The sequence below is a fragment of the Haliotis cracherodii genome, unplaced genomic scaffold (assembly GCF_022045235.1).
Source record: "Haliotis cracherodii isolate W230 unplaced genomic scaffold, xgHalCrac1.p SCAF_9, whole genome shotgun sequence".
Lineage (NCBI taxonomy): Eukaryota > Metazoa > Mollusca > Gastropoda > Lepetellida > Haliotidae > Haliotis > Haliotis cracherodii.
The window spans coordinates 47,155,013-47,180,559 of NW_027266343.1; the positions used below are offsets into that span (position 1 = coordinate 47,155,013).

At 37.6% G+C, this 25,547-nt stretch overlaps 1 protein-coding gene across 1 annotated transcript; it reads left to right on the forward strand.

The window, feature by feature from the left end:
* The first annotated feature begins 446 nt into the window (after positions 1–446).
* LOC139452381 (uncharacterized) lies at positions 447–15,695 on the forward strand. Its single transcript, XM_071233841.1, has 8 exons — positions 447–581; positions 4,738–4,761; positions 5,224–5,328; positions 6,057–6,157; positions 7,021–7,126; positions 13,556–13,726; positions 14,516–14,676; positions 15,466–15,695. The coding sequence occupies exons 1-8, from the start codon at positions 452–454 to the stop codon at positions 15,559–15,561; spliced, it is 894 nt and encodes a 297-aa protein (XP_071089942.1). The 5' UTR covers positions 447–451; the 3' UTR covers positions 15,562–15,695.
* Positions 15,696–25,547: the final 9,852 nt, after the last annotated feature.

The following is a 25,547-nucleotide window of genomic DNA, read 5'->3' on the forward strand; positions in this document are numbered from 1 at the left end:
GAAAGCTGTATCAATAGATTACTGAAAACCAACACGGGCTTCTTTTTTCGTTATTATCTCCTAGCCTCGACAGTAGTTCACATGAATAATATTTTTAGGGTGCAGTTAACAATGTTTGCAAATGTCCCAGGAGAACGTAATACAAGGCTATCAAACATCGATCACTTGCTGAACAAAGGTTGTTTACGTTCAACGCCATATGACCCAGCAGAAAAACATGTGTTCACCTGGAAAACGTGCCTGTCACAGCACTTAACTAGTAAATACAATTTGCCGAGATATCTATGTTTGAAAAACACGTGTTTACAGGAACACGCAGCTGGGCTACAGAGTACTTGTTTAAACATAATATTTTTATCAAATATTGATTTGCACTACATTTTGAATGACGCATGCGTTTTGAAGTTGCACAGTTCCATATGTCGTACTCACAGTGAAAGTGTATATATATATGCAAGCGAAGGGATTGATGTATACAACAGACTTGGTGTTTCAACGTGAACAAGCTCGTCGAGTCATGCTGCGTTTGGCCGTTTTCATCACAGCATTTACTTTATGTAATGCTTTCTTCTGGGGAAAATGTAAGTCCAGTTATCTTTGATTTTACCCTTTTCATCAGCAATCGCCTTATTATTTGCTTTTTCTGGGGAAATTTAAGAGCAATTATTCTGTGTTTCGCCTTTACTGTCAAAGAGTTATTATGATTTATTTTCTTTTATCAGACCAGTAGATCAAGATCAATTTGTTTTATTGTGCGAAAGGCCTCTGGCCCATATACAAAACAAGAGCACAAAGAGATAATATCAGTGAGTACACAACAGCTATAGAGATAGGCTGCAGACAATACCATCAGGCCAGTATCAACCCGTACTCACCAGAGAGGTAAGGAGAGGCGAGGAAATGTTTCCTATTTTCGTCCGTAAAAAGTAGAATTCGTATTTTTGTTATTATAGTGAATCCTTTAAATCGTTCTTTTCACAGTAACAGGTTACTGGTTGGGTATACCAGTCGGGTGGGCGACAATAGTTCTACAGGAAAGGTAGTAGGGCCTAGACAAATCAGTGCTTTGTGGCATTTACCATGTGGCAAAAGCGATATCTGCCATTCGTTAGACAGGCAGTTGTTGGACAGTGAAGAACAGGGTTAGGTAAGACAGCAGTAAGACACAGTAACCAATGATCTGTAACCAAACTGAGCATGATCACTATGCAGGAGACACCAGTAAACTGTGTCAGTTTCAGTACTGTTCAGAAGCGTAGAGATGAGACTACACAGATACGTGCTGCAGACACCTCGCTGTTTTGCCTTCCTGATGATTTGTTATAATGTCTTTACAAAACATAAAAGAACTGAATCTATGGTATTGTTATTATTCTTAATGTCTCTAATTATTCTCTGAGAAAAGATCACAAGAAATCATATAAAGACTAATATGATGTCATGTTCTAGTATTCTCTACCTGGGTTGTTCCATTACCCATCGGAGGTAACATACATCTGGGAATGTTGTTTTACGCTGTGTAACAACAGAATGTTTCACAAAGGGGTAATTTGAGCCTGATAGTACGAAACCGGATGGTGGTGCGAACATATTTATCATTGGAAGACATTCCGGCTTACTCAAGGATCACTGTTACAATTTCTATTTGTTAATCAATTAATTCCTGTCGCGTTCTTATTCTTTAGAGTCACAATTGTTCTTGCATCTCGCGTGGTCTTATTCTGTTTTTCAAACCTTATTGGTCATTTTAAACCAAAAACAGAAGATAGTCAGTACATACCCCTGACCATTATAATCACAGCCCAAAAAAAGTTACACGGCTATCAACGTGTCAGTGAACAGTAGGGTCAGTCCCACACACCTGTGTGGATGCCCAAGGTGATGTAAATACAAAACAAACTACAAAGCTGGAGAATAATCGAGTATGTGCCGAACCTCATTCCATGGGGCGTAAAATATAAAACAGTGATGACAAGAAATGTCAACGAGTGACAAGAAATGTACAAAAGTGATGACAAAAGAATTAAAACTTAGAACTGTAAAACAGTGATGACAAGAAACGTAAAACACTGATGACATAAAATGTAAAAGTGATGACAAAAACGTAAAACAGTGAATAGAAATGTAAAACAATGATAAGAAATGTAAAACAGTGATGATTAGAAATGTAAAACTAATTACAAGAAATCTAAAAGTGATGACTAGAAATGCAAAACAGTGACTAGAAATGCAAAACAGTGACAAGAAATGTAAAAAAGAGACAAGAAATGTTATACAGTGTTGACACAAATTGTAAAACAGTGATGACAAGAAATGTAAAAGAGTGACAAGAAATGTAAAACAGTGATATCAAAGAAATGTAAAACATTAATGACAAGACATTTAAAAGTGATGACAAGAAATGAAAACAATGACACGAAATGTAAAGCAGTGAAGTCTAGAAACGTAAAACAGTAACAAGAAATGAAATGAATAAAAACTTAAGTGAGTGAGTGAGTTAAGATTTAACGTCACATCGGCAATATTTCAGCCATATCGTGAAGAGAACTACATTAATAGTGAGTGAGTGAGTTAAAGTTTAACGTCACATCGGCAATATATCAGCCATATCGTGACGAAACAAAAATTGACATCAACAATATATTTTAAACTGTATAAAATTCTGCCGACGAAGGGCAGTATAATAACTAGGAATAAAAACTTAAAGCAGCGACAAAAAGTGTACAAACAGTGATGACATCAAATGTAAGACAGTGACAAGAAATGTAAAACAGCGATGACAAGGAATGTTAAACAGTGAAAAGAAACGAAAAACAGTGACGACAAGAAATGTAAAAGTGATGACATTTAAAGTGAAACAGCAATGACAAACAAAGTAAAACAGCGGTGATAAGCAATGTAAAACAATGATGATAATAAATGTAAAAGGGATTTCAAGAAATGTAAAACTGTAATTACAAGAAATGTAAAAGTGATGACTATAAATGTAAAATAATGGCTAGAAAGGTGCCAATAAATGTAAAACAATAACAAGAAATATTAAACAGTGATGACACAAAATGTAAAACTGTGATGACAAGAAATGTAAAACAGTGACAAAAAAATTAAAAGTGCTGACAAGAAATGTAAAACAATAAAACTAAATGTAAAACAGTAAAACGAAATGTAAAAAAGTGATAACTAGAATCTTAAAGCAGCAACAAGAAATGTAAACAAGTGATGACAAGAAATGTAAAACAGGGATGACAAGAATGTCAAAAGTGATTACAAGAAACTAATACAATGACCAAAAAAAGTAAAGCAGTGAAGTCTAGAAACGTAAAACAGTAACAAGAAATGTAAAACAGTGATGAGTAGAAACTTGAAGCAGCGACAAAAAGTGTACAAACATTGATGACAAGAAATGTAAGACAGTGACAAGAAATATTAAACAGTGATGACACAAAATGTAAAACTGTTGTGACAAGAATTGTAAAACAGTGACAAGAAATGTAAAACAGTGATAACAAGAACTGTAAAACAGTGATAAGAAATGAATCAGTGATGACAAGAAATGTCAACGTGCTGACAAGAAATGTAAAACAGTAAAACGAAATGTAAAACAGTGATAACTAGAATCTTAAAGCAGCAACAAGAAATGTAAACAATTGATGACAAGAAATGTAAAACAGGGATGACAAGAAATTTAAAAGTGCAGACAAGAAATGTAAAACAGTAAAACGAAATGTGAAATAGTGATGACTAGAAACTTAAAGCAGAAACAAGAAATGTAATCAAGTGATGACAAGAAATGTAAGAGAGTGGAAGGAAATATGAAACTATGATGCTAAGAAAAGAAAAGAAAAAACAGTAATGACAATAAAGTTAAACAGTGGTGACAAGAAATGTAAAACTGTGACAAGAAATGTAAAACAGTGATGACAAGAAATGTAAAACAGTGGGGGCAAGAGATGTTAAAGTCCTGACAAAATATGTAAAACAGTGATGACAAGAAATTCAAAAGTGATTACAAGAAACTAAAACAATGACAAAAAATTCAAGCAGTGAAGTCTAGAAACGTAAAACAGTAACAAGAAATGTAAAACAGTGATGAGTAGAAACTTGAGGCAGCGACAATAAGTGTACACACATTGATGAAAAGAAATGTAAGACAGTGACAAGAAATGTAAAACAGCGATGACAAGGAATGTTAAACAGTGACAAGAAATGTACAACAGTGAAAAGAAACGAAAAACAGTGACGACAAGAAATGTTAAAGTGATGACATGACATTTATTAGTGATGACAAGGAATGTAAAGCAGTGATGTTTAGAAATGTAAAACAGGAACAAGAAATGTAAAACAGCGATGACTAGAAACTTAAAGCAGCGACAAGACATGTCAAACAGATATAAGAAGAACTGGAAAAAACAGTTATGACCAAAAGCAGAACAGTGGTGACTAGAAATGTAAAGCAGTGGGGACAAGAAATGTTGAAGTGATGACAAGAAATGTAAACATTGATAAGAAATTTATACAGTGATGACAAGAAAATTAAAAGTGATGACAAAAACAGTGATGACAAATAAGGTAAAACAATGGTGACTAAAATGTACAGTGACGACATGAAATGTGAAAATGATGACAAGAACTATAGTTAAAAGTGATGACAAGATATGTAACAGAACGCAAGTAACAGCAGGTGACATCGGCATTAAACCTCCAGTTAGACCTAACCCTACCCCCTTTCTGTTGCAGCTCCAGACTGGGACAAACTCCAAGGTACTGTGCATCCTGTCCGTTTCCCTGCTTTCCACTGATATTGTACATACCTTGACAATTGATTCCGAAACAATCATCGATCAGATCAGGGCCCTTGACCCCTCTACACGCAGCCCCGATTGTCGGAATATGTCAATCAACCTAAGGCACTGATCGAGAACAATATTGCCATGTATTTGCCATGTTTTTCCTGAATCTTGTCAATCATATTAGTGTCAAAGGAGACAGAAAATTCAACAATATAAATGATATTATTGGATTTATCAAAAAGGACAAGATCAGGTTTCAAACTGAACTCGAACTCGAACTACGGATCACTCGATACTTCGTTGAAGTGGGTTCACTGTTTAGGATTTTAGAAACGGAAACCTGTATTGCCATGTTAATACTGTTGATAATAACACATACAGTTATTAATTATACTTGATGTTGTCCATACCTTTTTTCCCTCTTTTCTTTCAGTCACATTTGGACTAAATATATTCAGCTCAAACGTCTTCGCCAAACTTCCGAGAACAGAGTCAGACGCAATCGAGGACGGATACTCTCTCATCTCAAACTGTGGAGGTTTTCATCAAAATTTGACTAAATATATGAAAAATGCTATTTTACTATCATCATCATCATCTTCATCATCACCACCACTGGCACATGTTGCCAAGGACCATCAGACGTCGCAATTCGTTTGTCTGTGAACGTGCGTTCGTTTGACGTGTAAGATATCTATGGCCTCTGGCCCGAATCCCAGGTTTCGGTTTTAATTATAAGTAGTAATTTCCTTCGCAGTGTAAAATATTGTATTATTCCTATTTAAAGTAATCATAATGATTAATATTAGTATATGTCTAGACATACTTAATAAACTTCACTTCATCGTTATCTTTTCTAAAATAAGACATGTTATGACTATCACAAACATCAGCCCTAATCGGTTATTGAATCAAAAAGTACTTACTGTCTTCATCTACATGAAGAAACTGAGCCAAGGCTCTGTTGTTGGAGGTCAAAAGAATAGGATGTCGGTAAGATGGACAGCTTTTTACGACTCATGTCCTCTGTTGAGCATGGATTGATACTGAGCTATAATTAAGCGGCAAATGTGCCAATAAATTATAGTACAAGAACTAAAATTCATTTCTTGGCAAAAATGTTTGAATCCCAGCATTTTTGTTTACCCTTTCGATTAAAGATGTCATAATCAAAACCGACACCAGGACCATAATAACTTCATTGCGTCATTATATATGTATTTTAATCTACCACATTTCCTGTACGATACCTGTATGTTGTTTCAGAGAACTCTAAGTTTGCCGGTAAGCGCTATGCCAAGGACGGAGACACAGCTGTCATCCTCATCTTCGACGTGAATGGCTACATCGCTGGCCTACAGGCAGGGGTAGGTGTTAATATCATATCACTGGGTGTGGGCACATATGTAGAAACATTGAAAATACCGCCGTGTGGATTCCGGTTTAGGTTGTTGTTTAACGCCGCGCTCAGCTATGTGACGGCGGTTTGTAAATAATCGAGTCTAGACCAGACAATCCAGTGATCGATATCATGAGGATCGATCCACACAATTGGGATTGATGACATGTATCAACCAAGTCAGTGAGCCTGACCACCCGATCCCGTTAGTCGCCTCTTACGACAAGCATAGTCGCCTTTTACGGCAAGCATGGGTTGCTGAAGAGCCGTTCTATCTCGGTACTTCACGGGTCGGATTCCGGTTTAGAATAGGCCCTCGGACATCTAATGCCTGTAGCGACAAAATGGATCAGCCGTCAGGTTCGGTGACTTGGTTGATTGAGTGTCACCGTACGGCAACGGTGTGGAACATAGCTCAAAATATCAATAATTGGTTTGTCGTGTCCGGCCGTGAGTGTTTACAGGACCTAATATTGCTGGAATATTGCGGCATTAAAAATCAAACGTAGACACGTGGGTGGTTGGTTTGGTTAGTTTGTTGTTAACGCCGCACTCCATATTCCAGCAATATGACGGCGGTCTGTATATAATCGAGTCTGGACCAGACAATCCAGTGAGTGACATCATGAACATCGATATATGCAATTTGGATTCGATGACATGTATCAACCAAGTCAGCGAGCCTGACCACCCGATCCCGTTAGTCGCCTCTTACGACATGCACAGTCGCCTTTTATTGCAAGTATGGGTTGCTGAAGACCTATTCTACCCCGTAGCTTCACGGGCTTATGGATGGCTGAAACAAAATGACAACGAAAATGCTTCTTCCAGATTCCCACTGGCCAAGACAACGGCTACCCATTTGCACGTATGATGAACAACCCCTTTGTGACGGACAGAGACTACTACTTCATTACAGCCTACTTCACTGACCCAAGTAAGGGGCTGAGGGTGTGAGTGTTTTGGATTGGTGGTGATGTTGTGGGTAGGGGGTTGTGTGAGTTAGTTGGACATAACCACATATACTAGTACATCGACCTTAAAGAGTTTTGGAACTGACCAACTCCTTGTGGATAGAGCGGATGCCCGGAGAGAAGGAGGTCGGTGGTTCGATCCCCGCCGCCTCCAACAAAAAGACGATAAAAGATGTTATTTGTTGTTACCCTTCCTGCCGTTAGGTATTGAGGGGATAAAACAAGGACTGCTCGGCTCGAGTCAGTATACTGTGTTCGAGTAGCGCATTCGTGTTAAACTGCGGCATGTTACCTCAATGGACTAGTACCATAAACCGACAAACACACGCGCACGCACACACACGCACGCACGCACGCTAGCATGCACGCACACGTCCGGGCCACTACCAAAGTTCGGTACAAGCCTGTGGCTCAGTTAATGGTTCACAACCCCTTCAAATGTACATGAGACCGGTCATGGTTGATCTATGACATGAAGTTAAATTTCAATCTCATCATAATAACATGAATAGACATAAAACAAAACAAAAAAGTGTTTGTATGTATCCGACTTGTCACATACATACATATATAGTTCATCAGCAATCCATGCTTGCCGTAAAAGGCGAGTATGCTTGTCGTGAGAGGCGACTTACGGGATCGGGTGGTCGGACTTGGTTGATGAGAATGACCGTATCCCAATTGCCTGGATCGATGCTCAATCACTGGATTATCTTGTCAAGACTTGACTATACAGACCGCCGTCATATAGCTGGAATATTTTGTTTGATAGGCATTACTTAGAAGTTGGCGGATGACAAGATAGACACAATTTTTATGGATAACAACTTCTTTAATACTGTAAAAGGCGACGTTTCGGTATAGATCCTTATACCGTTGTCAAGCAAGGACAATGGTATAAGGATCTATACCGAAACGTCGCCTTTTACAGTATTAAAGAAGTTGTTATCCATAAAAATTGTGTCTATCTTGTCAGCTGGAATATTGCAGAGTGCGACGTTGAACAACAAACAAACAAACAAACATATAATGCTTATTATAATAATTCACCCGATTTCAGCGCAAGACACTGTTCTTGACGTTCCACCGCAGGTCATCACAAATCGACTTCACACATTTTACCATTCAAATCCTGGTCTACAACGTAACGATCCAACGCTCTAACCAGTAGACTACTCTACCCCAACGGTTGAATTATAGAGTTGCGATAGTCGACGCTTTGTGAATCGGAAGTGTTGCTAGTAGTGTTGATCAACACTCTCCTTTTCATATATTGCTGTATATTACTTATTGACTTAAATAGTTTTTGCGTTTATGCAAGTACAAACGTAAAAACAACGGTGAGCAAACTGTGCATTGTGCATACTATTAATAAAATACGTCAACAGTTAAAACTTCACAGATTGCTTTTTAATGACTTACAAAAAAATGACAATAGACATAGCAATAATTCAACACAAGTCCAGCCCATTCTATTGTCAAACAAATCAGGAAACAGTAATCAGACAATGGGCGTGGCCTTATTTTCGACAATCGTCTCTAATTTATTATTTGAACCATGACGATCACAAACAATGACATACTTCACGTCACAAACGACACCTCTGTATCATCAAATGCTCTGAGCAGATGTGTACAAAGCTGAGTCGAGGATAATATTGATTATTTAAACAGGTGACACTCGCAGCATTAATTAGCATATGTAAAGTTGAGTAGTGGATATCATGGATTATTTTAACAGGTGCCATTTGCAAAATCAATTAGTACGTGTAATATTGCGTCGTGGATGTCATGGATTCTGAAAACTGGTGACACTCTCACATGTAAAGTTGAATCGTGGATATTATGGATTATTGAAACAGGCAAGTCAAAACATACCACTTCCACTTCTTTTCGTCTCGTCACCTACTTTTTCAGAACGAAATTGGAGAGTCCATGTTAAAGGGGTGTTTACACAGGAAATCCAAGCTGTTCTTTCCCGAAACATATCTACTCACCAATCAACTAAATCACGTTAATGAATATATGTCCAAGTCTTTGTATGTTGTAAAATGTTTATTTATGACAAATCTAAAAAACAAATAATTGAAGCATAATTGAGTCGAGGGTACTCGAGACACCTACTATTTCCATACAGGAAATATGTTCGAAACTAGAATAAATACAGAAACAATGGCAATATATTTCCCCCAATACGCATTCAGCGTTCATGTTAAATTTCCAAAGAACGATTTAAACTAGAGAGAACTGTTTCAATCAAAACAATCATTGTGATTTTAACTGAGATAACCAAATTGCCCTCCGAACGACTGTCCACTATTACACAAGGAAGAAATTCTTAAACTAATAAACTAAACGTATTTCTGCACATGTCTTTGCTGGTGATGCATTAAAATGTAACTGAACTGTTTTGAGAGTTGCCATGTTTATCGACCACGACTAGGTATTCTTTACTGAAAGTCTGCAGCATAAATTAACACGGTGTATTCCTCACTAAGCCATACCCACCTGCTCCTTGGTGATGATATAAACAGTGAAATGTGTAAAAAATATTACAAAAGACATGTGACTGATACCCTGATGATGCCCTAAACTTCGTTGGGGCAAAATATTGACAAAATAATTGTTATAATTGTTTGCCGTCTCAGATCGTGCCATTCATGTCACTACTGAAATCACATTTGTACACTTTCATATTCACTGTCTGTGCAAACATGTTACATGTACAGAAATGTTTTAACAAAACGTCTCAGAAATTACCTTAAACACTGCCACATTCAATAGCACTACATAAAAAACCTTTTCATTTGAAGAGCATTATACTCTACACAAAACGTGTTTTAACCTCTTTACGAATTATAATGGAATGTTTATTAAATGAAAAACAAGACAATACAAAAATGTGTATAACCTTCACACATATTAAATCTGATTTGTTTCATTTCCTAATAATCTGCCGAATCTTGGAATATGTTTCAGTTTAAATCCAGTGAATAAGCCTATGGTAGATTATCTGTCACATAAAGCTATATAGTTATTACTATCATTAAAGAGAACACCCGATCTTAAAGCTAGTATTATCACATATATGCACTTCATGCCATATCTAGGGGTCCATCCTACTCATGATCAGTTTGTCTTTTCCTGTTGGTACATGACCGCCTATTATGACCCTGCCCTTGACACAAACTACATTATATTTCCATTAGACTTCTCCTATAACTCTGTGAAGAAACTATTCTGTTTTGTTTAGCATAACCTTCTATTTATTGGGATAAAGTCAAACAGAGGGGGACAGTTAAAGTTATGTGTCCTTCTTGGGGGCCATCATAGACATTTCCTGTACAGTTTTTGCTCCCTGGGAAACGTCACTAACTGACCACTGCATGATGGTGATATATCGGTCTTTCGATTGACATTTACACCACACACAACTGTAGTTGCACATAATGATATTCCTGAGACCATGTTCAGAAACTTAAGATCACCACCCAGAATAAAAGTCACCTAAACTATTTGACCAAGAATAACTACATGGTCTAATTCTCTGGCTTCATCAATGATTTCCGTCAGAGCATCTGAAACATTCTGATACGTTTCTTTCCCTGAAAATACATCTTGTATGTAATTGCCATTAACAGATAGACAGGTTTCCTCCACAAGTATGGTGAACCCGAATTTTAATAATCACCAGTTAGTTTAACATGCAGATGTTTACTTTCAAGAAACTTCTCTTTAGCCCCTGTTTACAAAATGTGTGACACACATTTACCTAATATATCTTTCAGGGGTTTCTGTAAACCAAAACTATGATCTGGAGTGTTAACTATTTTGAAAGTATCATTGTATTCTTTCATTTTTTGAGACAAAACATGTGACCTTGGTAAAAACGATATTGTCAGTGATAATTCATGATATGATTTGTTGAAATATTTTGCGTATCTTTGAGATGCAAAAGTCTATCTAAATTGGTGGCAATATTTTCCTTATCACTGGTTACAGTATTTTCAGTTAAAGAAACTAAACACTTTTGACCATCTGCCCTTTGTGCCCGTACTGATAATGGGTCTAGTTCATAAATGTTTATGAAAGTCAAGGCTTTTTTATAGTCTTCTACAACATGTGTTTTCGTTTGTAATGCTGTGATCTGGACAAAGTATTTTCTTTGGATGACACTTTCAGTATTCTATACTTCTTCCCATCTACATGTTTGGGTTTTGTAGACAACATTCGTTACAGTTTTATATTGCAGCCTTTAAGCCTTCCTGATCACTGATCCATATCCATATTGCACCCCCCCCCCCCCCCCCCCCCCCCCTCTAAGTCTTATCATGCTTTGCTACTAGTTCATTAAGTACGACTGTAGTAGGACAGCTGCTGCTACTTTGTCAAACAAAACAAATGAGCTATCAAGATGATGTTTGTTGAATCATGTTTCCTTTCTCCCTTCTGCACGAAGAAGATAAATCCGCGATGTACCAATTTTCATTTCATGTCAGTTGTGTACTCTTCACGGGGTTTTCTCTCATAGTATCCAAAGCGGACAATTTCCCTGTTGATATAGTCGAAGTCATCAGCTGGGTTTAAGATCCTGTACCACCAGTCCTGTCCAAAGAGGATGTCTGGTGAGTGTTCATCAAGGAAGGTGAATTCACTCCTGTACAGTTGGCCATTCTTCGATTGAAGTGTTTTTGTTGACAGTTCCAACAGAGAGCTGGCAACCTCTGGGGATGAGATAGGAAAGCGGATGAAAACCAAATAATCTACACCACGTGAAAATGTGAGGTTGTCCTTGATTGAGTTCAAAAGTTGAAACATGAAAATGACCTGTTAGCCTGTCCTCTCCAGGCTTGACCTTGTTTCAATGTTTGAGTCCTCAACCCATTGGTCATACTTGGAGGGCCAGCCAATGCAGTGAACTTTGTACTTGGTTACTGATCCTTCTTGTTTGGTCTCTATTATTCTGACATCAAAGAGCTGGGGTTTTCTCCATTATATCTGCGGTTATTAGGTACCAAGGGACTGGCCTTCATAGTTAGATCTGTATAAAAGTCCAGCCTTTCGTCGACGCAGTGTTGGGAGGCATCCTGTCTGATAAAAACACTTCATAAGGCACAATGAATTGAAATTCAGGTCAAATGTGTTTGTTGAGAAAACGTCAGAATATGCATGTGATTGAGCACACAGTGACACTAAACATAAAAATTAAAATAGGTGTATTGGATCCCAAACAGTTGCTTGAACAAAACAAATTAATGAACGGAGATTCATATTGTTCATTTCTTTATGAATCTAAAACACCTTCTATATAAAGAATGTGTGGGTGTGATCAACCAAAAGTGAGGAGTGAGTGATCATATGTTGAAATCACCCTCCAAAATGTCTTCTACCATTCGCTTCGAACATTTAAAGTGAATTTCCTCATTAAGTGCTGGTTATTAACGTGTGTTCTTGTCGTGAATATAATTCTGATGATTGTATATTGTAATGTTTAAAGTGCATACGGGACACTTATTACGTATACCCACCATACAAAACCAAAACGTCCTCTCAGCATTGACGTTGCCTGAAGCGTCTTCTCCTGAGGATCCAAAACGAGGCTTTGTTATTTCAGTGGGAAAATGTATCGCTTATTTTTTGTGGACGGTTAGATGTAAATAATCGCGTACAGTGCTTTTTTACAACCAATCGCAACAAGCGTTGAAAATGACGTTTGTCGATTAATATAAACTGCTTTTCAAGCGTAACCCACTCTCAATTACAATGAATCGAGGATTTTATTAACGCCTCCCACCACGCACATTATCATATTACTTATAAGTAAGTCGTGAGTTTTTGCGCTACAAAATATCCAATTACGACACGAACATTTCTTAAAAGGTTGTCTCATCTTTAAATATACGTTTGTTCGTAGAATTAGAACATATTTTCAGCGTAACTGGTACAGTTTAACTGACAGTACATCGTTATTACTCTAGAGAGAAACTATGTTCTAGTACGACCATGTCATATTTATATATGGAAAAGAGACTTATGTGTTGGTTTGGACACCTGCAGCATTAATTAGCACATGTAAATATGAGTCGAGGATATTATGGATTATTTCAACAGGTGCCATTTGCAAAATTAATCAGCACGTGTACAGTTGCGTCGTGGACGTTATGGATAATTAAAACATGTACACTTACAACATTACTTAGCACATGTAAAGTTGAGTCGTGGATACTATGGATTAGTTGAACATGTGTCTTTTGGACCGTTCGTCACGCCAAAGACCCGGGTTCGATTCCCGACATGGATACTATGTGTGAAGCCCATTTCTGATGTCCCCTGCAGTGATATTGCTTGAATATTGCTAAAAGCGGCATAAAACTCACTCACTATTTTAACAGGTGCCATTTGCAGCGTTGGCCGGACGGCTGAAATGTTCTCATCTGAAGGAACAGGAACACAGCTGCTGATTCAAAATGGCTCCACACCGAGGAACGTCATCAAAATCCCAATGAACGAAGCCGACACAACGGGAAGCGGATGGGGTAATGGAAAATGTTTTTTCGGAATGGGTAAGTTTACAGTGGACCAACACAGTTTATGTTAATTGCTCCCTTCCTTTGCTCAGGGATTACATATCCTATACATCCCTAAAATCGACATAAATGTCGTTAATAGAGTTATTCAAATCAGACGGATTTTGTGGGTTGTATAATTTTGCATGCAACAAGTGCTGTGATTTTATCCGAAACAAAAACGTCCGAAAAAAAGCTTGAATGCAAAAAGTATGCATAAGACTTGTGAAAAAATAAAAGAAATTGTGATCCACAAAAAAACATTGTTGCAAGATGTTTTTACAATTTTTATTTATCTAGGCTCATGGTTTTGATTAAAAATGGACTGGTTTTGCAGCTGTAGCTGAAAAATATCCAATCGCCGTACAAATTCCCAGCCCAAATAGTCGGCCCAATTCGAATGTTCAGAATATTGTCACTGTTGAATGACTTGAAAGAACCCTGTCTTTAATCACGAATTGATTCTGATGTTGGCAGAAATTCGGTGTTTCCAAATAGGTTTCCAGATCGCCCTCTTGTCGCTGCTATATTGGTACAGTCAGCCGTTAGAAACGGTCCCACCCAGATCCCACTGGGCAGATTACTCTAATTCCAGTACAAAAACATTCTGAAAAGCTCTATTCATTTCCGTTGACTGAGGGTTAAATCTGGCCAGGAAAGCACTTGGAAACGTTTTATCATTAGTTTAATCATTTAGTGCCACTGACAATTACTACAAATATATTTATAACGGTTTATGCCGCCACAAAACTATAGATCTATGTAACACCATTGCACTTTTTGAAGGAGTGCACTATTGGTACAACATACAGAAGGACATGAGCTGTGATGACTTCTTCCCAATGTTCCTGTTGTACAATAATAATAAACTTGACGGCTTGGGCTGGGCGTTCGGCACAGACCTGCCTTCCCCTCGCTATGAACATCCCGACCCGTCGGCTTTTGAGGTAAGTTTTGCTAACTAGCAGTGAGTTGGTGTTGCTAACTTGAAGTGAGTCGGTGTAATACCTATTTCAGCTTACTGTCAGTTTGATCAAGATGTGCAACCTTGGTGTGGATGGCAACTAGTGCTGTCAGTGAACGAGTAGGCTTCTGGGACGTTTTAACAAGGCTCAAGTAATATCATTGCCGAAATATCAAGAACGCACTTCACACTAATACGCATGTTGGGAATCGAACACGGCATGAAAACAAACGCTTTCCATGAGACTTCTCAACCTAACCTAACTGCCATTCGAAATGACGAAGCACTTCGAGGTGTGCCACTAGAGTTAAATCCATGAGCACGAGTGTGAACGATAAAATTTCGAACCACAATCAACGGGACTTTCACCGTTACGGTACCCGTGAATATCCGAGTTAGAATTGGTCTTCAGCAATTTATGCTTGCCGTAAAAGGCGACCAACGGGATCGGGTGGTCAGGCTCGCTGACTTGGTTGATGCATGTCATCGATACCAATTGCGTAGATCGATGCTCATGATGTAAATCACTGGATTGTCTGGTCCAGACTCGATTTTTTTTCCAGACCGCCGTCATGTAGCTGGAATATTGCTGATTGTGGCGTTAAACTACACACAGACAATCAAAAACATTGTTACGGGATCCTAGTCCACAGTGAAGACTGATCACAATCCATGTACATGTATAATTTTGTGAAATGTGTGATTTTAAGTTACATCCGTAACTTACATTGATCAGTATATGTAATAACATACGTACACTTCGTTGTTTCAGAAATTTATGGATCCTGTTCCCGAATGCCTCAGTTACCAGGGCCGTCTTTCCACGATGCATATTTACATGTCCAATCCTTTGCTGAACTTCTGCTGAGTGAGTCCTCGCTTGTACTGGTGTTGTCGTCATCATGGACTGCCTGTTGACTGCAAACTGAAGTGACATGCTTATCAGTCATGTTGGATTGACTTGAATTCAGCACTTAGTGTGAATAAATAAATTATCCTCAAGATTATAATGTGTTGTCAATTAAACTGAACCGTGTGTTGGAACAGTAGAATGTATGGATAAACCTTCTGATCACCGATAGTGTCCCCAACAACCTGAAAATGTTGTATTTAGACACATTTCTGCAACCTATTCCCATTGGGGAAGTAACATCATCATCTATTGTGACGTCATAACACGTGTCAACTGTGATGTCTGCATGACGTAAAACATGCTGCAGGGTGCGAAGAGTCGCCATTACATGTTTGATACGTACAGATTATAGTTTTACACTTTTAATTTATTTTATGACTTAAAATAGTGATCGGTATAATACAAAGAGGGTTCATCACCACTATTTGTTTGTTAAGTATTACAACAAATAGTGTAATAGTTAAACGGCAATTGCCTGGCTTAGGGGTAGAATCTTTTAATTCAACAGCAAACACGATGGCAATATCAAAAACTTTGGTAGCATCAGTTGTTTTTTTAAATCGAAATGTGACTTTATTTCAAATGTTTGTTTATTTTTTGTCGGTACTCGCTTCTGGTTACACTGAAGCAAATGTCATGTGAAGCCTACTGAGAAACCAATCTTGCTGAACTTCCTCATTGATAACAACTACGCTGTATGTAACGTGTCGCGGAAAAGACATTTAGGCAAGAAGGGGCCATCCCCATAGGCACCAGGTGTGCCCCCTTCTATTGATCTGTCTCTGTATGCATATGAATCGGAATGTCTGCTCGAATTTGCCAAAAGTAAAACAAGGGAATTTGGACAAGATGTTAAATTTAAGCTTTGGGTATATTGATGATCTGATATCGTTAAATAACCATCAAACAGTAAATTTCCTTCCACTGACTTGCGTTCCGAATTGAATAAAGGAGACCAGTGCGATCTCATCTGTTTCATATGTTCATCTATGCATACATATTCAGAGTGGCAAAACATTCTCCACAGCATTCCCTTTATGTCGAGCAATATTCCTGCAGGTCCAACCCTTGGTGTCCACATTTCACAACTTTGAGGTACAATCGAGCATGCTCTTTCTACCAAGATTCCAAAGAGCTTCATACGACTCTTGCTCAGAGGTTGTGTAATCAAGGTTACAACATTCAAGGCCTCAGTTAAAGCCTTCAAAACGTTTTATGGTAGACATGTGGAGGGTATTTCCAAATTTGACGCATCAGTGACAAGAAAGGTTTCCGATGCAATTCCCTATTTTGACTTGTACCATAAATTCAGGTGATTTTTCAGGTGAACAATTGACTTCCCTTTGCATGTGTTTGTGACGGGTGCCACCGATGGGGCATGATACGCTCTAGGATACTGATATCATCACTATCTCATAGTGAGTAAGTGTGTATGGTTTTACGCCGCTGTTAGCAATATTCCAGCAATATCACGGCGGGGGATGGCACCAATGGGCTTAACATATTGTAGCCATGTGGGTCATCGAACCCGGGTCTTCAGCGTGACGAACGAACGCGTTAGCCACAAGGCAACCCTACCGTCCCCTATTTGATAGTGATTCATAAACACAAACTCATGATGCAGTCGGAATCGTACTATCGACTGTGCGGTTGGCTCGGAATTCATATGAAGATGAAAAAGGCTTTGTCTCTTTTCTTCGATTACATTGTCTTTATATTAATTATTATCTGGTAATGTTGAGTGATTTCTCGTTATTTCGATTATTTTCTCGTAATTTCGATTATTTTGTCGTTATTTAAAAAAACTTAAAATGTTCGAATTTGTTCTCGTTACGTCTATTCACGTGACGTTTCTGCAATTACATTGTCGTAATTTCAATAATTCTTTCGCGTAATTTTAAAAAAACCCTCGAAATTACGATTTTTTAAATTGATTTGAATTTACGAGAGAAAAATCGAAATTTCGATTTGTAAATATACTTGAAATAAGGAAGAGAATTTATTGATGTCAACTTCTTTATTATGAGGAAAGACGTTTCGGTGTATATGTTTACTCCTTCATCAGGTGAATGAATACTTACTTACTTACTTACTTACTTATATTGGAGATTTTACGTGCGCTTTCCCACTGCAAGCGTATGTCGCACACGGGCCCGGCAGGCCATTTACTGTGTTCCCGAAAGGGGGAAAAGGAAGCGGTGGTGCACCCCAGGAGGGAGGTTTAAAGGGTTGCTTATCTTTTGAGATTTTGGAATGAATGCCAAGTATGGGTAGAGGGCGAACTTAGGGAGCTGTGTGTGGTGGGTGGTTTGTTAGTTTATGTGATTTTGGTTTTATTAGTTTATTTGGGCTTTAGATGCGACTAATTAGTCCTGTTTTAATAAAGTATATGCCTAAGGCTTTGAATTTTTCTAATTTATTTTGTGGATTCAGGATTGATTCTAGAGTAAGTGCAGTATTAAGCTTTAGGGTGGTTTGTAGTGTGGTTTGGTGTGTTCGGTCGTGTGTGCAGTGAATGAGTACGTGTTCTGGTGTTTCTTGTTGTTTGCAGTGTGGGCAGGTTCCTGTTGCGTGTAGTTTAGCTATTTTAAGGTGGTTATTTAGTTTGGTGTGGCCTGTTTGTAGTTTAGTGATTATGCTATCGATTGTTTTGGATGGATGTAGTATTTTTGGTTTAGTTAGGGTTTTTTAAGAATTTTTCTGAATTGGCTATTTGAGTTTAGGTATATATTTGGCCATTTTTTATTAGTGATTTCTGATTTTGAGATAGGTAGGTTTAAGCTTATTTCTGGGGGTTTAAGGGAGAATATGGCTGCTTTATCGGCGTTTTCATTTCAAATGAATTCTATTTGCTTGCCTGCCATAGTTAAGTCGTTTGAGCTTTTGAGTATTTGGTTTATTAGTTTGGGGCGGTTTTTTGTGTTTTTATTTTTAGGGCTTGCAGTTCACTGGGGGAGTCGGTTAGAATAAGGATTTTGGTGTTTTTTTAGATTGCTGATTGTGTAGTGCTGAGGCATTGCCCATTAGTTCGGCCGTGAATAAGAGGGTTGTTTGGGAGTCAGTGGGATTGGGTGAGGATCCGTCTGTATATATGTGACACCAATTTGGCCAATTTTAGTGTATGTATGCTAGTGTGGTGGTTGTAGAGTTGAAAGAGTTGTTTAGGGTGTTGTAAATGGAACAGCGGTAGTCTAGTTTAGTTCTAATTAGTGATACATAAGAATGAGAGGAGGGTGTCCTTGGAGGCCCCCCAGTTCGAGCCAGTAAGGCATCTTAGTGTATTGAGATCTTTGCTGCATTTGGTTATTAGGTTTTTAATGTGTGCATCCCAGGTGAGATGTTCACCGAAGATTATTCCTAAAAATTTGGTTTGTTTTTGAAATTTGATTTGTTTGTTGTTTAGTTGGAGATTTGGGGAGGCGGGTTGCATAATTTTGTGTTTAAATACTATTCCTGTTGTTTTTTCCGAGTTGAGGGAGAAGCCCCATTTGTCTGCCCATTGCTGTATTTTATTTAGAGATTTTTGAAGTAAGTTTTGGGCCATTTTAATGCTTTTAGTGCGGATCCGGAGGGCTCCATCATCCGCGAATTTAGATGTGTTTAATCGGGGGGATAATCCCTTGAAAAAGTCGTTGATCAAAATATTGAAGAGTGTGGGGCTTAGGATGCTGCCCTGGGGAGTGCCATTTTCTAGGGGACATTGGTTCGATAGCGTTTGGTCTATGCCCACGGTGATTTTGCGGTTTGTAAGGAAACTTTGATTGTAGTTTATGATTTGACCTTTAAGTCCTACCTTTTGTAGTTTTTGTATTAGCCCGTTGTGCCAAACCATGTCGAATGCTTTGGAGAAGTCTGTAGTATATTGTTTGCTGAGTTGGCCTGTTTTAATGTCCTGCTCTAATCGGGCGAGGTTATCTAGTGTTGAGCGGCCAGGAGTGAAACCGCTTTGGTCTTGATTAATTATGTTGTTTTTTTCTAAATAGTATTGTAGCCTGATTTTTGCCATTGATTCCATTACTTTGCATAAGTTAGAAGTTAGGGAAATTGGTCTGTATGAGTTAGCCTGGTCAGCTGGTTTGTTTGGTTTGGGGATCGGTATGACCACAGCTTGTTTCCAAGTTGATGGGACCTATCCATTTAGATATATGAGGTAATAGAGTTTTAGAAGAGTTTGTAGTGGTTTGGGGGTTAGTTGTCCAATTATCTGGTAGGAAGTGAGGTCTATTTGTGAGATTTATTTCTAGGTTATTATCTTTTGGTTCTTTGGTAAATTTGGTTTCCGATTTTAGTTGTTCCTGGAATTTTAGGTTGAAGTTGCTATTACTACTGACGGCCGAAAAGTTGTTTGCTAGGTTGTTTGCTTTTTGAGAGGGGCTGTTTGAATTGTTGGAAGTTTTTCTTATGACGTTTAATGCCCCTAATGGCGTGGATTTTGCGCAAGACCGTTCTGGCGTCCGTGTGGTGATTAATTTCTTCGCAGATTTTTTTCCAATTTCTTGTTTTGAATGAATGCTATGAGGCAGAGAGCATTTATATGTACATGTAAGGACAGCAAAAGTAATAAGATAACAAAATGTGGAAACTAACAAACAAGGGAGGCTAACAGATACACAAGGGAAAATTCCAACATATCCAAAATATACAATTTTGTATATTTGGTATATCCAAAAATATACAATTTTGTATATATTGATAGACTTTACCACTGCTTCATTCAGTTTCTTCTTACTTTTATACAGGGATTCTTACAATATGTGGTTGATATTGAAAATATTACTAATGATACCGGACGGTATTATTGCATGTGACAATAATATTTCAATACTAGTACTATTTTCATTATGACAACTATATTTGGAGTGTTATGAAATAATTTGTATTTATTTATGTTGACAGTATTTTACATAATAAAGAAACAGAAGATTTGAGCAAACTTTTCTAACAGTTAGATCAATAATGTATTTCATACGTACGCCACCTCTTTACAAATAAGATGACAGATCTATACACATACAAGTAGTTCAGAGTAGTTTTAAACAATGACGGTAAAATAAATAGACCATGAATACCGGCAAATATGAATATATACAATTTAATATATATGTTTCTGTTATTTCATGTTATGGTGATTCTAAATTTAAATTATTGCTTGATATTCTTTTACAAACAGTTGTATGCTCTGTCCATTGTGATACTACTACTTCTACTATAAAAAAGGATGTTCGTTTAGTCAATTGACATGCGTTCATTGTAAACAAGGATTAGTGTGACAGGATTACTAAGTTTGTCATCTAGTATAATGCACTTCCTCGATTAGCATAATTAGAAGAGAGTTTGTAATTAGTTATATCCGGAATCCAGTTAACCAAGGCAGCTAGCATCAGTGGAGAGTGTCAGCAACTGGAGAAGAGGCGAGTAACTCAATGTGATTATCAATTTTGTTGAATTTTAATAACTAAACGAACACCTGTCACAAAAATGCAGTCGAACATTGAACACACAGAATCGCAGATGTTTCTATCGTACATTTGAGGGTGAATGTGAACGAAACCGTGCAGAATACCTTACAGCGATTTGTCTTCTGAACACACAGTGAGCTCAGGTAAGTTTATTAATGATGATATTTTCATTCATTCGTGCAATAGATGTGGCAATCATGAGCGCCGACTCTATATGTGTTCGAAATAGACCATTTGGAAGAAATAACATTTACTTACAAGACTAGTACACAACATTAAGTGAATATTAAATAAATTGATTCACAATATGACAAGATCAAATCCTATATTTGTTTAATGCAACAGGTTTAAAGCATTCAAAATTGTACAATCATTATTATAAAATACAGCATGTTTATATATGTGTGTCGATATCCCTCCATGTCAAATGCACAATGAATAATAATAAACTGTAATTTAAAATTACTAAAATGTACATCCTACGTGGTGGATTTGCACTAATGTAATAACTTAAGAATTAATTCATATTTTAAGATACGTGTTAAGCATTAAATAGTTCAATAGCTTTTCTTAATAATTGAACACCTTTCCATCAACCGCACCTAACTGTTGACCACTTGTTTTTCTTCAGTTTTAATGTATATATGTATTATGTAATATAATATGTATAATATATTTTTGCTGCTGAATATTCGAAACAGAGTGATTGGGTTGGTACTACACATGTATACGGTTATATTTTAGATGACTGCAGCCATTAAGAAAACAAATTGATTTAAGGCAGTATTCCAGTGATATATGACGTCGGTCTGTCGGGCACTCGTCAGTTGTCTTATACGGTCAAGAGTAAGATCTTCCGGACGATCACTGCACTAGAGGAATGTGGATTGTTGATGTTTACAGCGTGTTTGGAACTGGGAGTTGAACACTAAGCACTTTTAGAGAAGAGCTCACAATAAAACATTATGGACTCGCGAACGGACTTGTGTTTTCAATTCAAGACGTACATGTATCAGGTTGAACTTCTAGGACAGATATAATTTTGTGACCGCTCCCTAACTGTAACATTAACTGAACTTTACGCCTTTTATACACATTTGTGGTGCGACAATGCGACAACGAGACATACTTTGACATTGAAAATGTCGCGTTACGGCATTGTCGGCCTTTTGTAAAATATAGAAAAAGATTATTCAAAGAGCGACAACGCGACAATGCGACAAATGTCCAAAATGTCGCGTTGTCGAATTGTCGCGCTTTGATAGAAAGTAGGGAAGATCTGGCTTTCCGCTGACATCAGTCTTCGTTCGCCTAACCCCCATGCTGGTTCCATTCATTAGCGATTTGGTCAAGTATACTCTGGATGAAACAGAAAATACCTGTTTCGGAAAGAAGTCGCGGTTTGGATAGCAATTGTTCGCTTAAGAACTGACTTATCAAGGTATAAAAGTGAACTCCCGTGTGTACACCGTATATCTACAAAAGTGTGCACACCAGTGTTTACGTTTACACCTTCATAAACGCAAAACATAAGTTGAAGTTAATTCTTATGATAAAAATAATGGCTTCACAGACTACTTTTTTCATCATTAAACACAAAAATGGTAGACAGCAATACGAAGTCAGTGATATCGATCAAAGGAATAAATCAACACAAACTCCAACCACTCCATTATCAACCATTATCAGGAAACGGTAGTGTGCAAGTGGGCGTGGTCTACCTTTTGTTAGGTTTATGGAAACATAAAATAAATTACATTGCTTGGTTAGCCAATCAAATGTTTTGAAATCACTTCAAATTTACTAATATATTTATATGGTATACGTGGACTATACGAAATTTTCTAAAATGACGATCATCAAAGCTGAAAGCAGAAAATATATAATATGTATAGTTCGCCTATCTCCGCTGCTTACATATGAAGCTTTTTGTCAATGGATACAGTGCCCTGAGATTCAATGGCCTTACAGAATTGATCTGGTAGTCAGCACCACTTTGTCTCAGAGACAGCTATCATACCTCTATTCTCTATAGAAAACAATGTTGCTTTTAAATTCAGATATGCATTATGCCTAAAAAGTTGGGCATAGTAGGAATCATCAAGATACAAATTCTGATCTATTAGGTGTGTGCAAATGGAAATGTTATCATCATATCTGCTGGGGACTAGGCGATCAGAGCCAATGTGTTCTAAGTTTGATGTGATGAGATGGGGGCGCACGAGGTAACTTCTTTGAGAGGCATTTTTAAATTGGAATACCAAGTAAGGATAATATATATGGATGAACAACTTCTTTATTACAATGGGAGCGACGTTTCTGTGTAGGTACTAACACCGTTATCAAGCAAGTGATGTACAGAGTATGGTTGACAAGCATATATGCATATGTATAGGTCTGAGGCAGTGTTTAGTTCAATGGTTTAGTTCACTGGTGAGATGTTGTTTGGTTGAACAGATGTTGTAGATGTTGTAGAACTAAACCATCTCAAACAAGTTTTCACACTGTACAACCACTACCCCGTACAGCTGGTGCAATAGGCAGAGCAATAACCAAGCAAACTCAGAAATATCCCCGTCATCAATCGTGATCAGCCTCCCCTACTTTCAAATTGTTAGCCAGAGACTCTTAAAGAAACAGGCCAACATTGATGAAGTTTTCAAGAGGTTTCTGCTTTCAACTTTGATGATCGTCATTTTAGAAAATTCAGCATTCAGAACACCATTAAAGCCACAGGCAATATCGCCATATCGAATTTCCGTATCGCAATATCGCAATTTCGTGTTGTGCTATCGCAATGTCGCGTCGTGTTATCGCCATGTCGTGTCGTGCTATAGGAATGTCGCGTCGTGCTATCGCCATGTCGTTGCGTGTTATCAGATTGTCGCGTCGTGCTATCGCCGTGTCGTTGCGTGTTATCAGATTGTCGCGTCGTGTTATCGCTATGTCGTTGCGTGTTATCGGAATGTCGCGTCGTGTTATCGCCATGTCGTTGCGTGTTATCGGAATGTCGCGTCGTGTTATCACCATTCGTTGCGAGTTATCGGAATGTCGCGTCGTGTTATCGCCATCACAGCCTTGTGATTCTTAGCCATAGCCATAGCTTCTGTAATTATTCTACAGCTAACTTTCAACTGTACCTTAGAAACTAATGATATTGATACAAAATTCGCCTACGTAGGATGAGTTTCTAAACCTGTTGGGATAGATATATAAATGAAAGTTAAATATTATCAAATATAAATCTAATGAATCAGTGATTGGTTGTTTTGTTTAACGCCTGACTCAGCAATATTCCAGCTATATGACGGCGGTCTGTAAATAGCCTGGACGAAACAATACACTGATTCTTAACATGAGCATCAATCCACCCAATTGGGATCGATGACACGCTTCAACCAAGTCGGCGAGCCTGACAACCCGATCCCGTTAGTCGCCTCTTACGACAAGCAAAGCCGTCTTTTACGACAGGCATGGGTTGCTGAAGAGCTATTCTAACCCAGCTCTTCACGGGTTCAGTGAATGCATTCCTATATTGATAGTATGAATGTTGAATATGAATGTTGAATATGAATGATGAATTCAGCTCCCAATAAGTTATAAAAATCTTTAAAATTTGGGTGATCTGATTAGAATCTTTGATAATGTAAATTGTATTGAATGTCGCGCTATGGCTGAAAGCCTTTGCGACGTAAAACTTCATATTTCCATTCCATTCCTTTTGTATTTTTTACTACTACTGCTGCCACTGTGGTTATTACCAATGTTATTACAATACCTTTATTATATGTCAAGCATCATATTAGTTATCAAATAAATATAAAATGCGCTGTACAGCTGTAAATAATATTGTTTATCTGTATGTGTATATGGGCCAATGGCCTTTCATACAATAAAGATTGATTGACATAAGAATATTCATATTTTCTCTATTACTACTCTACCATTATATTTCCCCTTTTATATGTTCTAACATTTACAATGATCTTAATGTTACAAAATACAATATCTCAGATAATATCATACGAAGTCGAAAAGCTCTGCGTACAGTTATTAATATATTTTCTCAAGCGGACATTTCATTACCATTTCCTACCCTATTTACTTCATACAATACGTACCGTTCCCTCATATTAACCAGAACTCACCGTGGAAGTTTATAATTGTTAAATATATATAAATAATTGCAACGGGCTATGTCATCAATCCCACTCTAATAACAACAAGGATCGCATGTCCAATGTTTGATGATCGAAAACTGAACTCAAGCTGAAAGCTGACATCAGTGAAGCTCCGTACATCGATCAGTAGGACTCGACATGTTATTATATCATGAACACGGATTGCTTCGATTTTTAAAAAGACACGTTCCGAATTGTTCAGTTTGATTGACATTTACAGATATCTATTATATTTCTACACCGCCACAAGAAAAAACGAGGTTTCAAACAATATATTATACAATCAATGTTCAATGATGTT

Excerpts from the sequence above, each read along its gene's own strand:
- LOC139452381 (XM_071233841.1), top strand. The coding sequence starts at position 452 with ATGCAAGCGAAGGGATTGATGTATACAACAGACTTGGTGTTTCAACGT. Across the intron at positions 582-4,737 it reads TGCTTTCTTCTGGGGAAAAT|CTCCAGACTGGGACAAACTC; the intron begins GTAAGTCCAGTT and ends TTTCTGTTGCAG. Across the intron at positions 6,158-7,020 it reads TCGCTGGCCTACAGGCAGGG|ATTCCCACTGGCCAAGACAA; the intron begins GTAGGTGTTAAT and ends TGCTTCTTCCAG.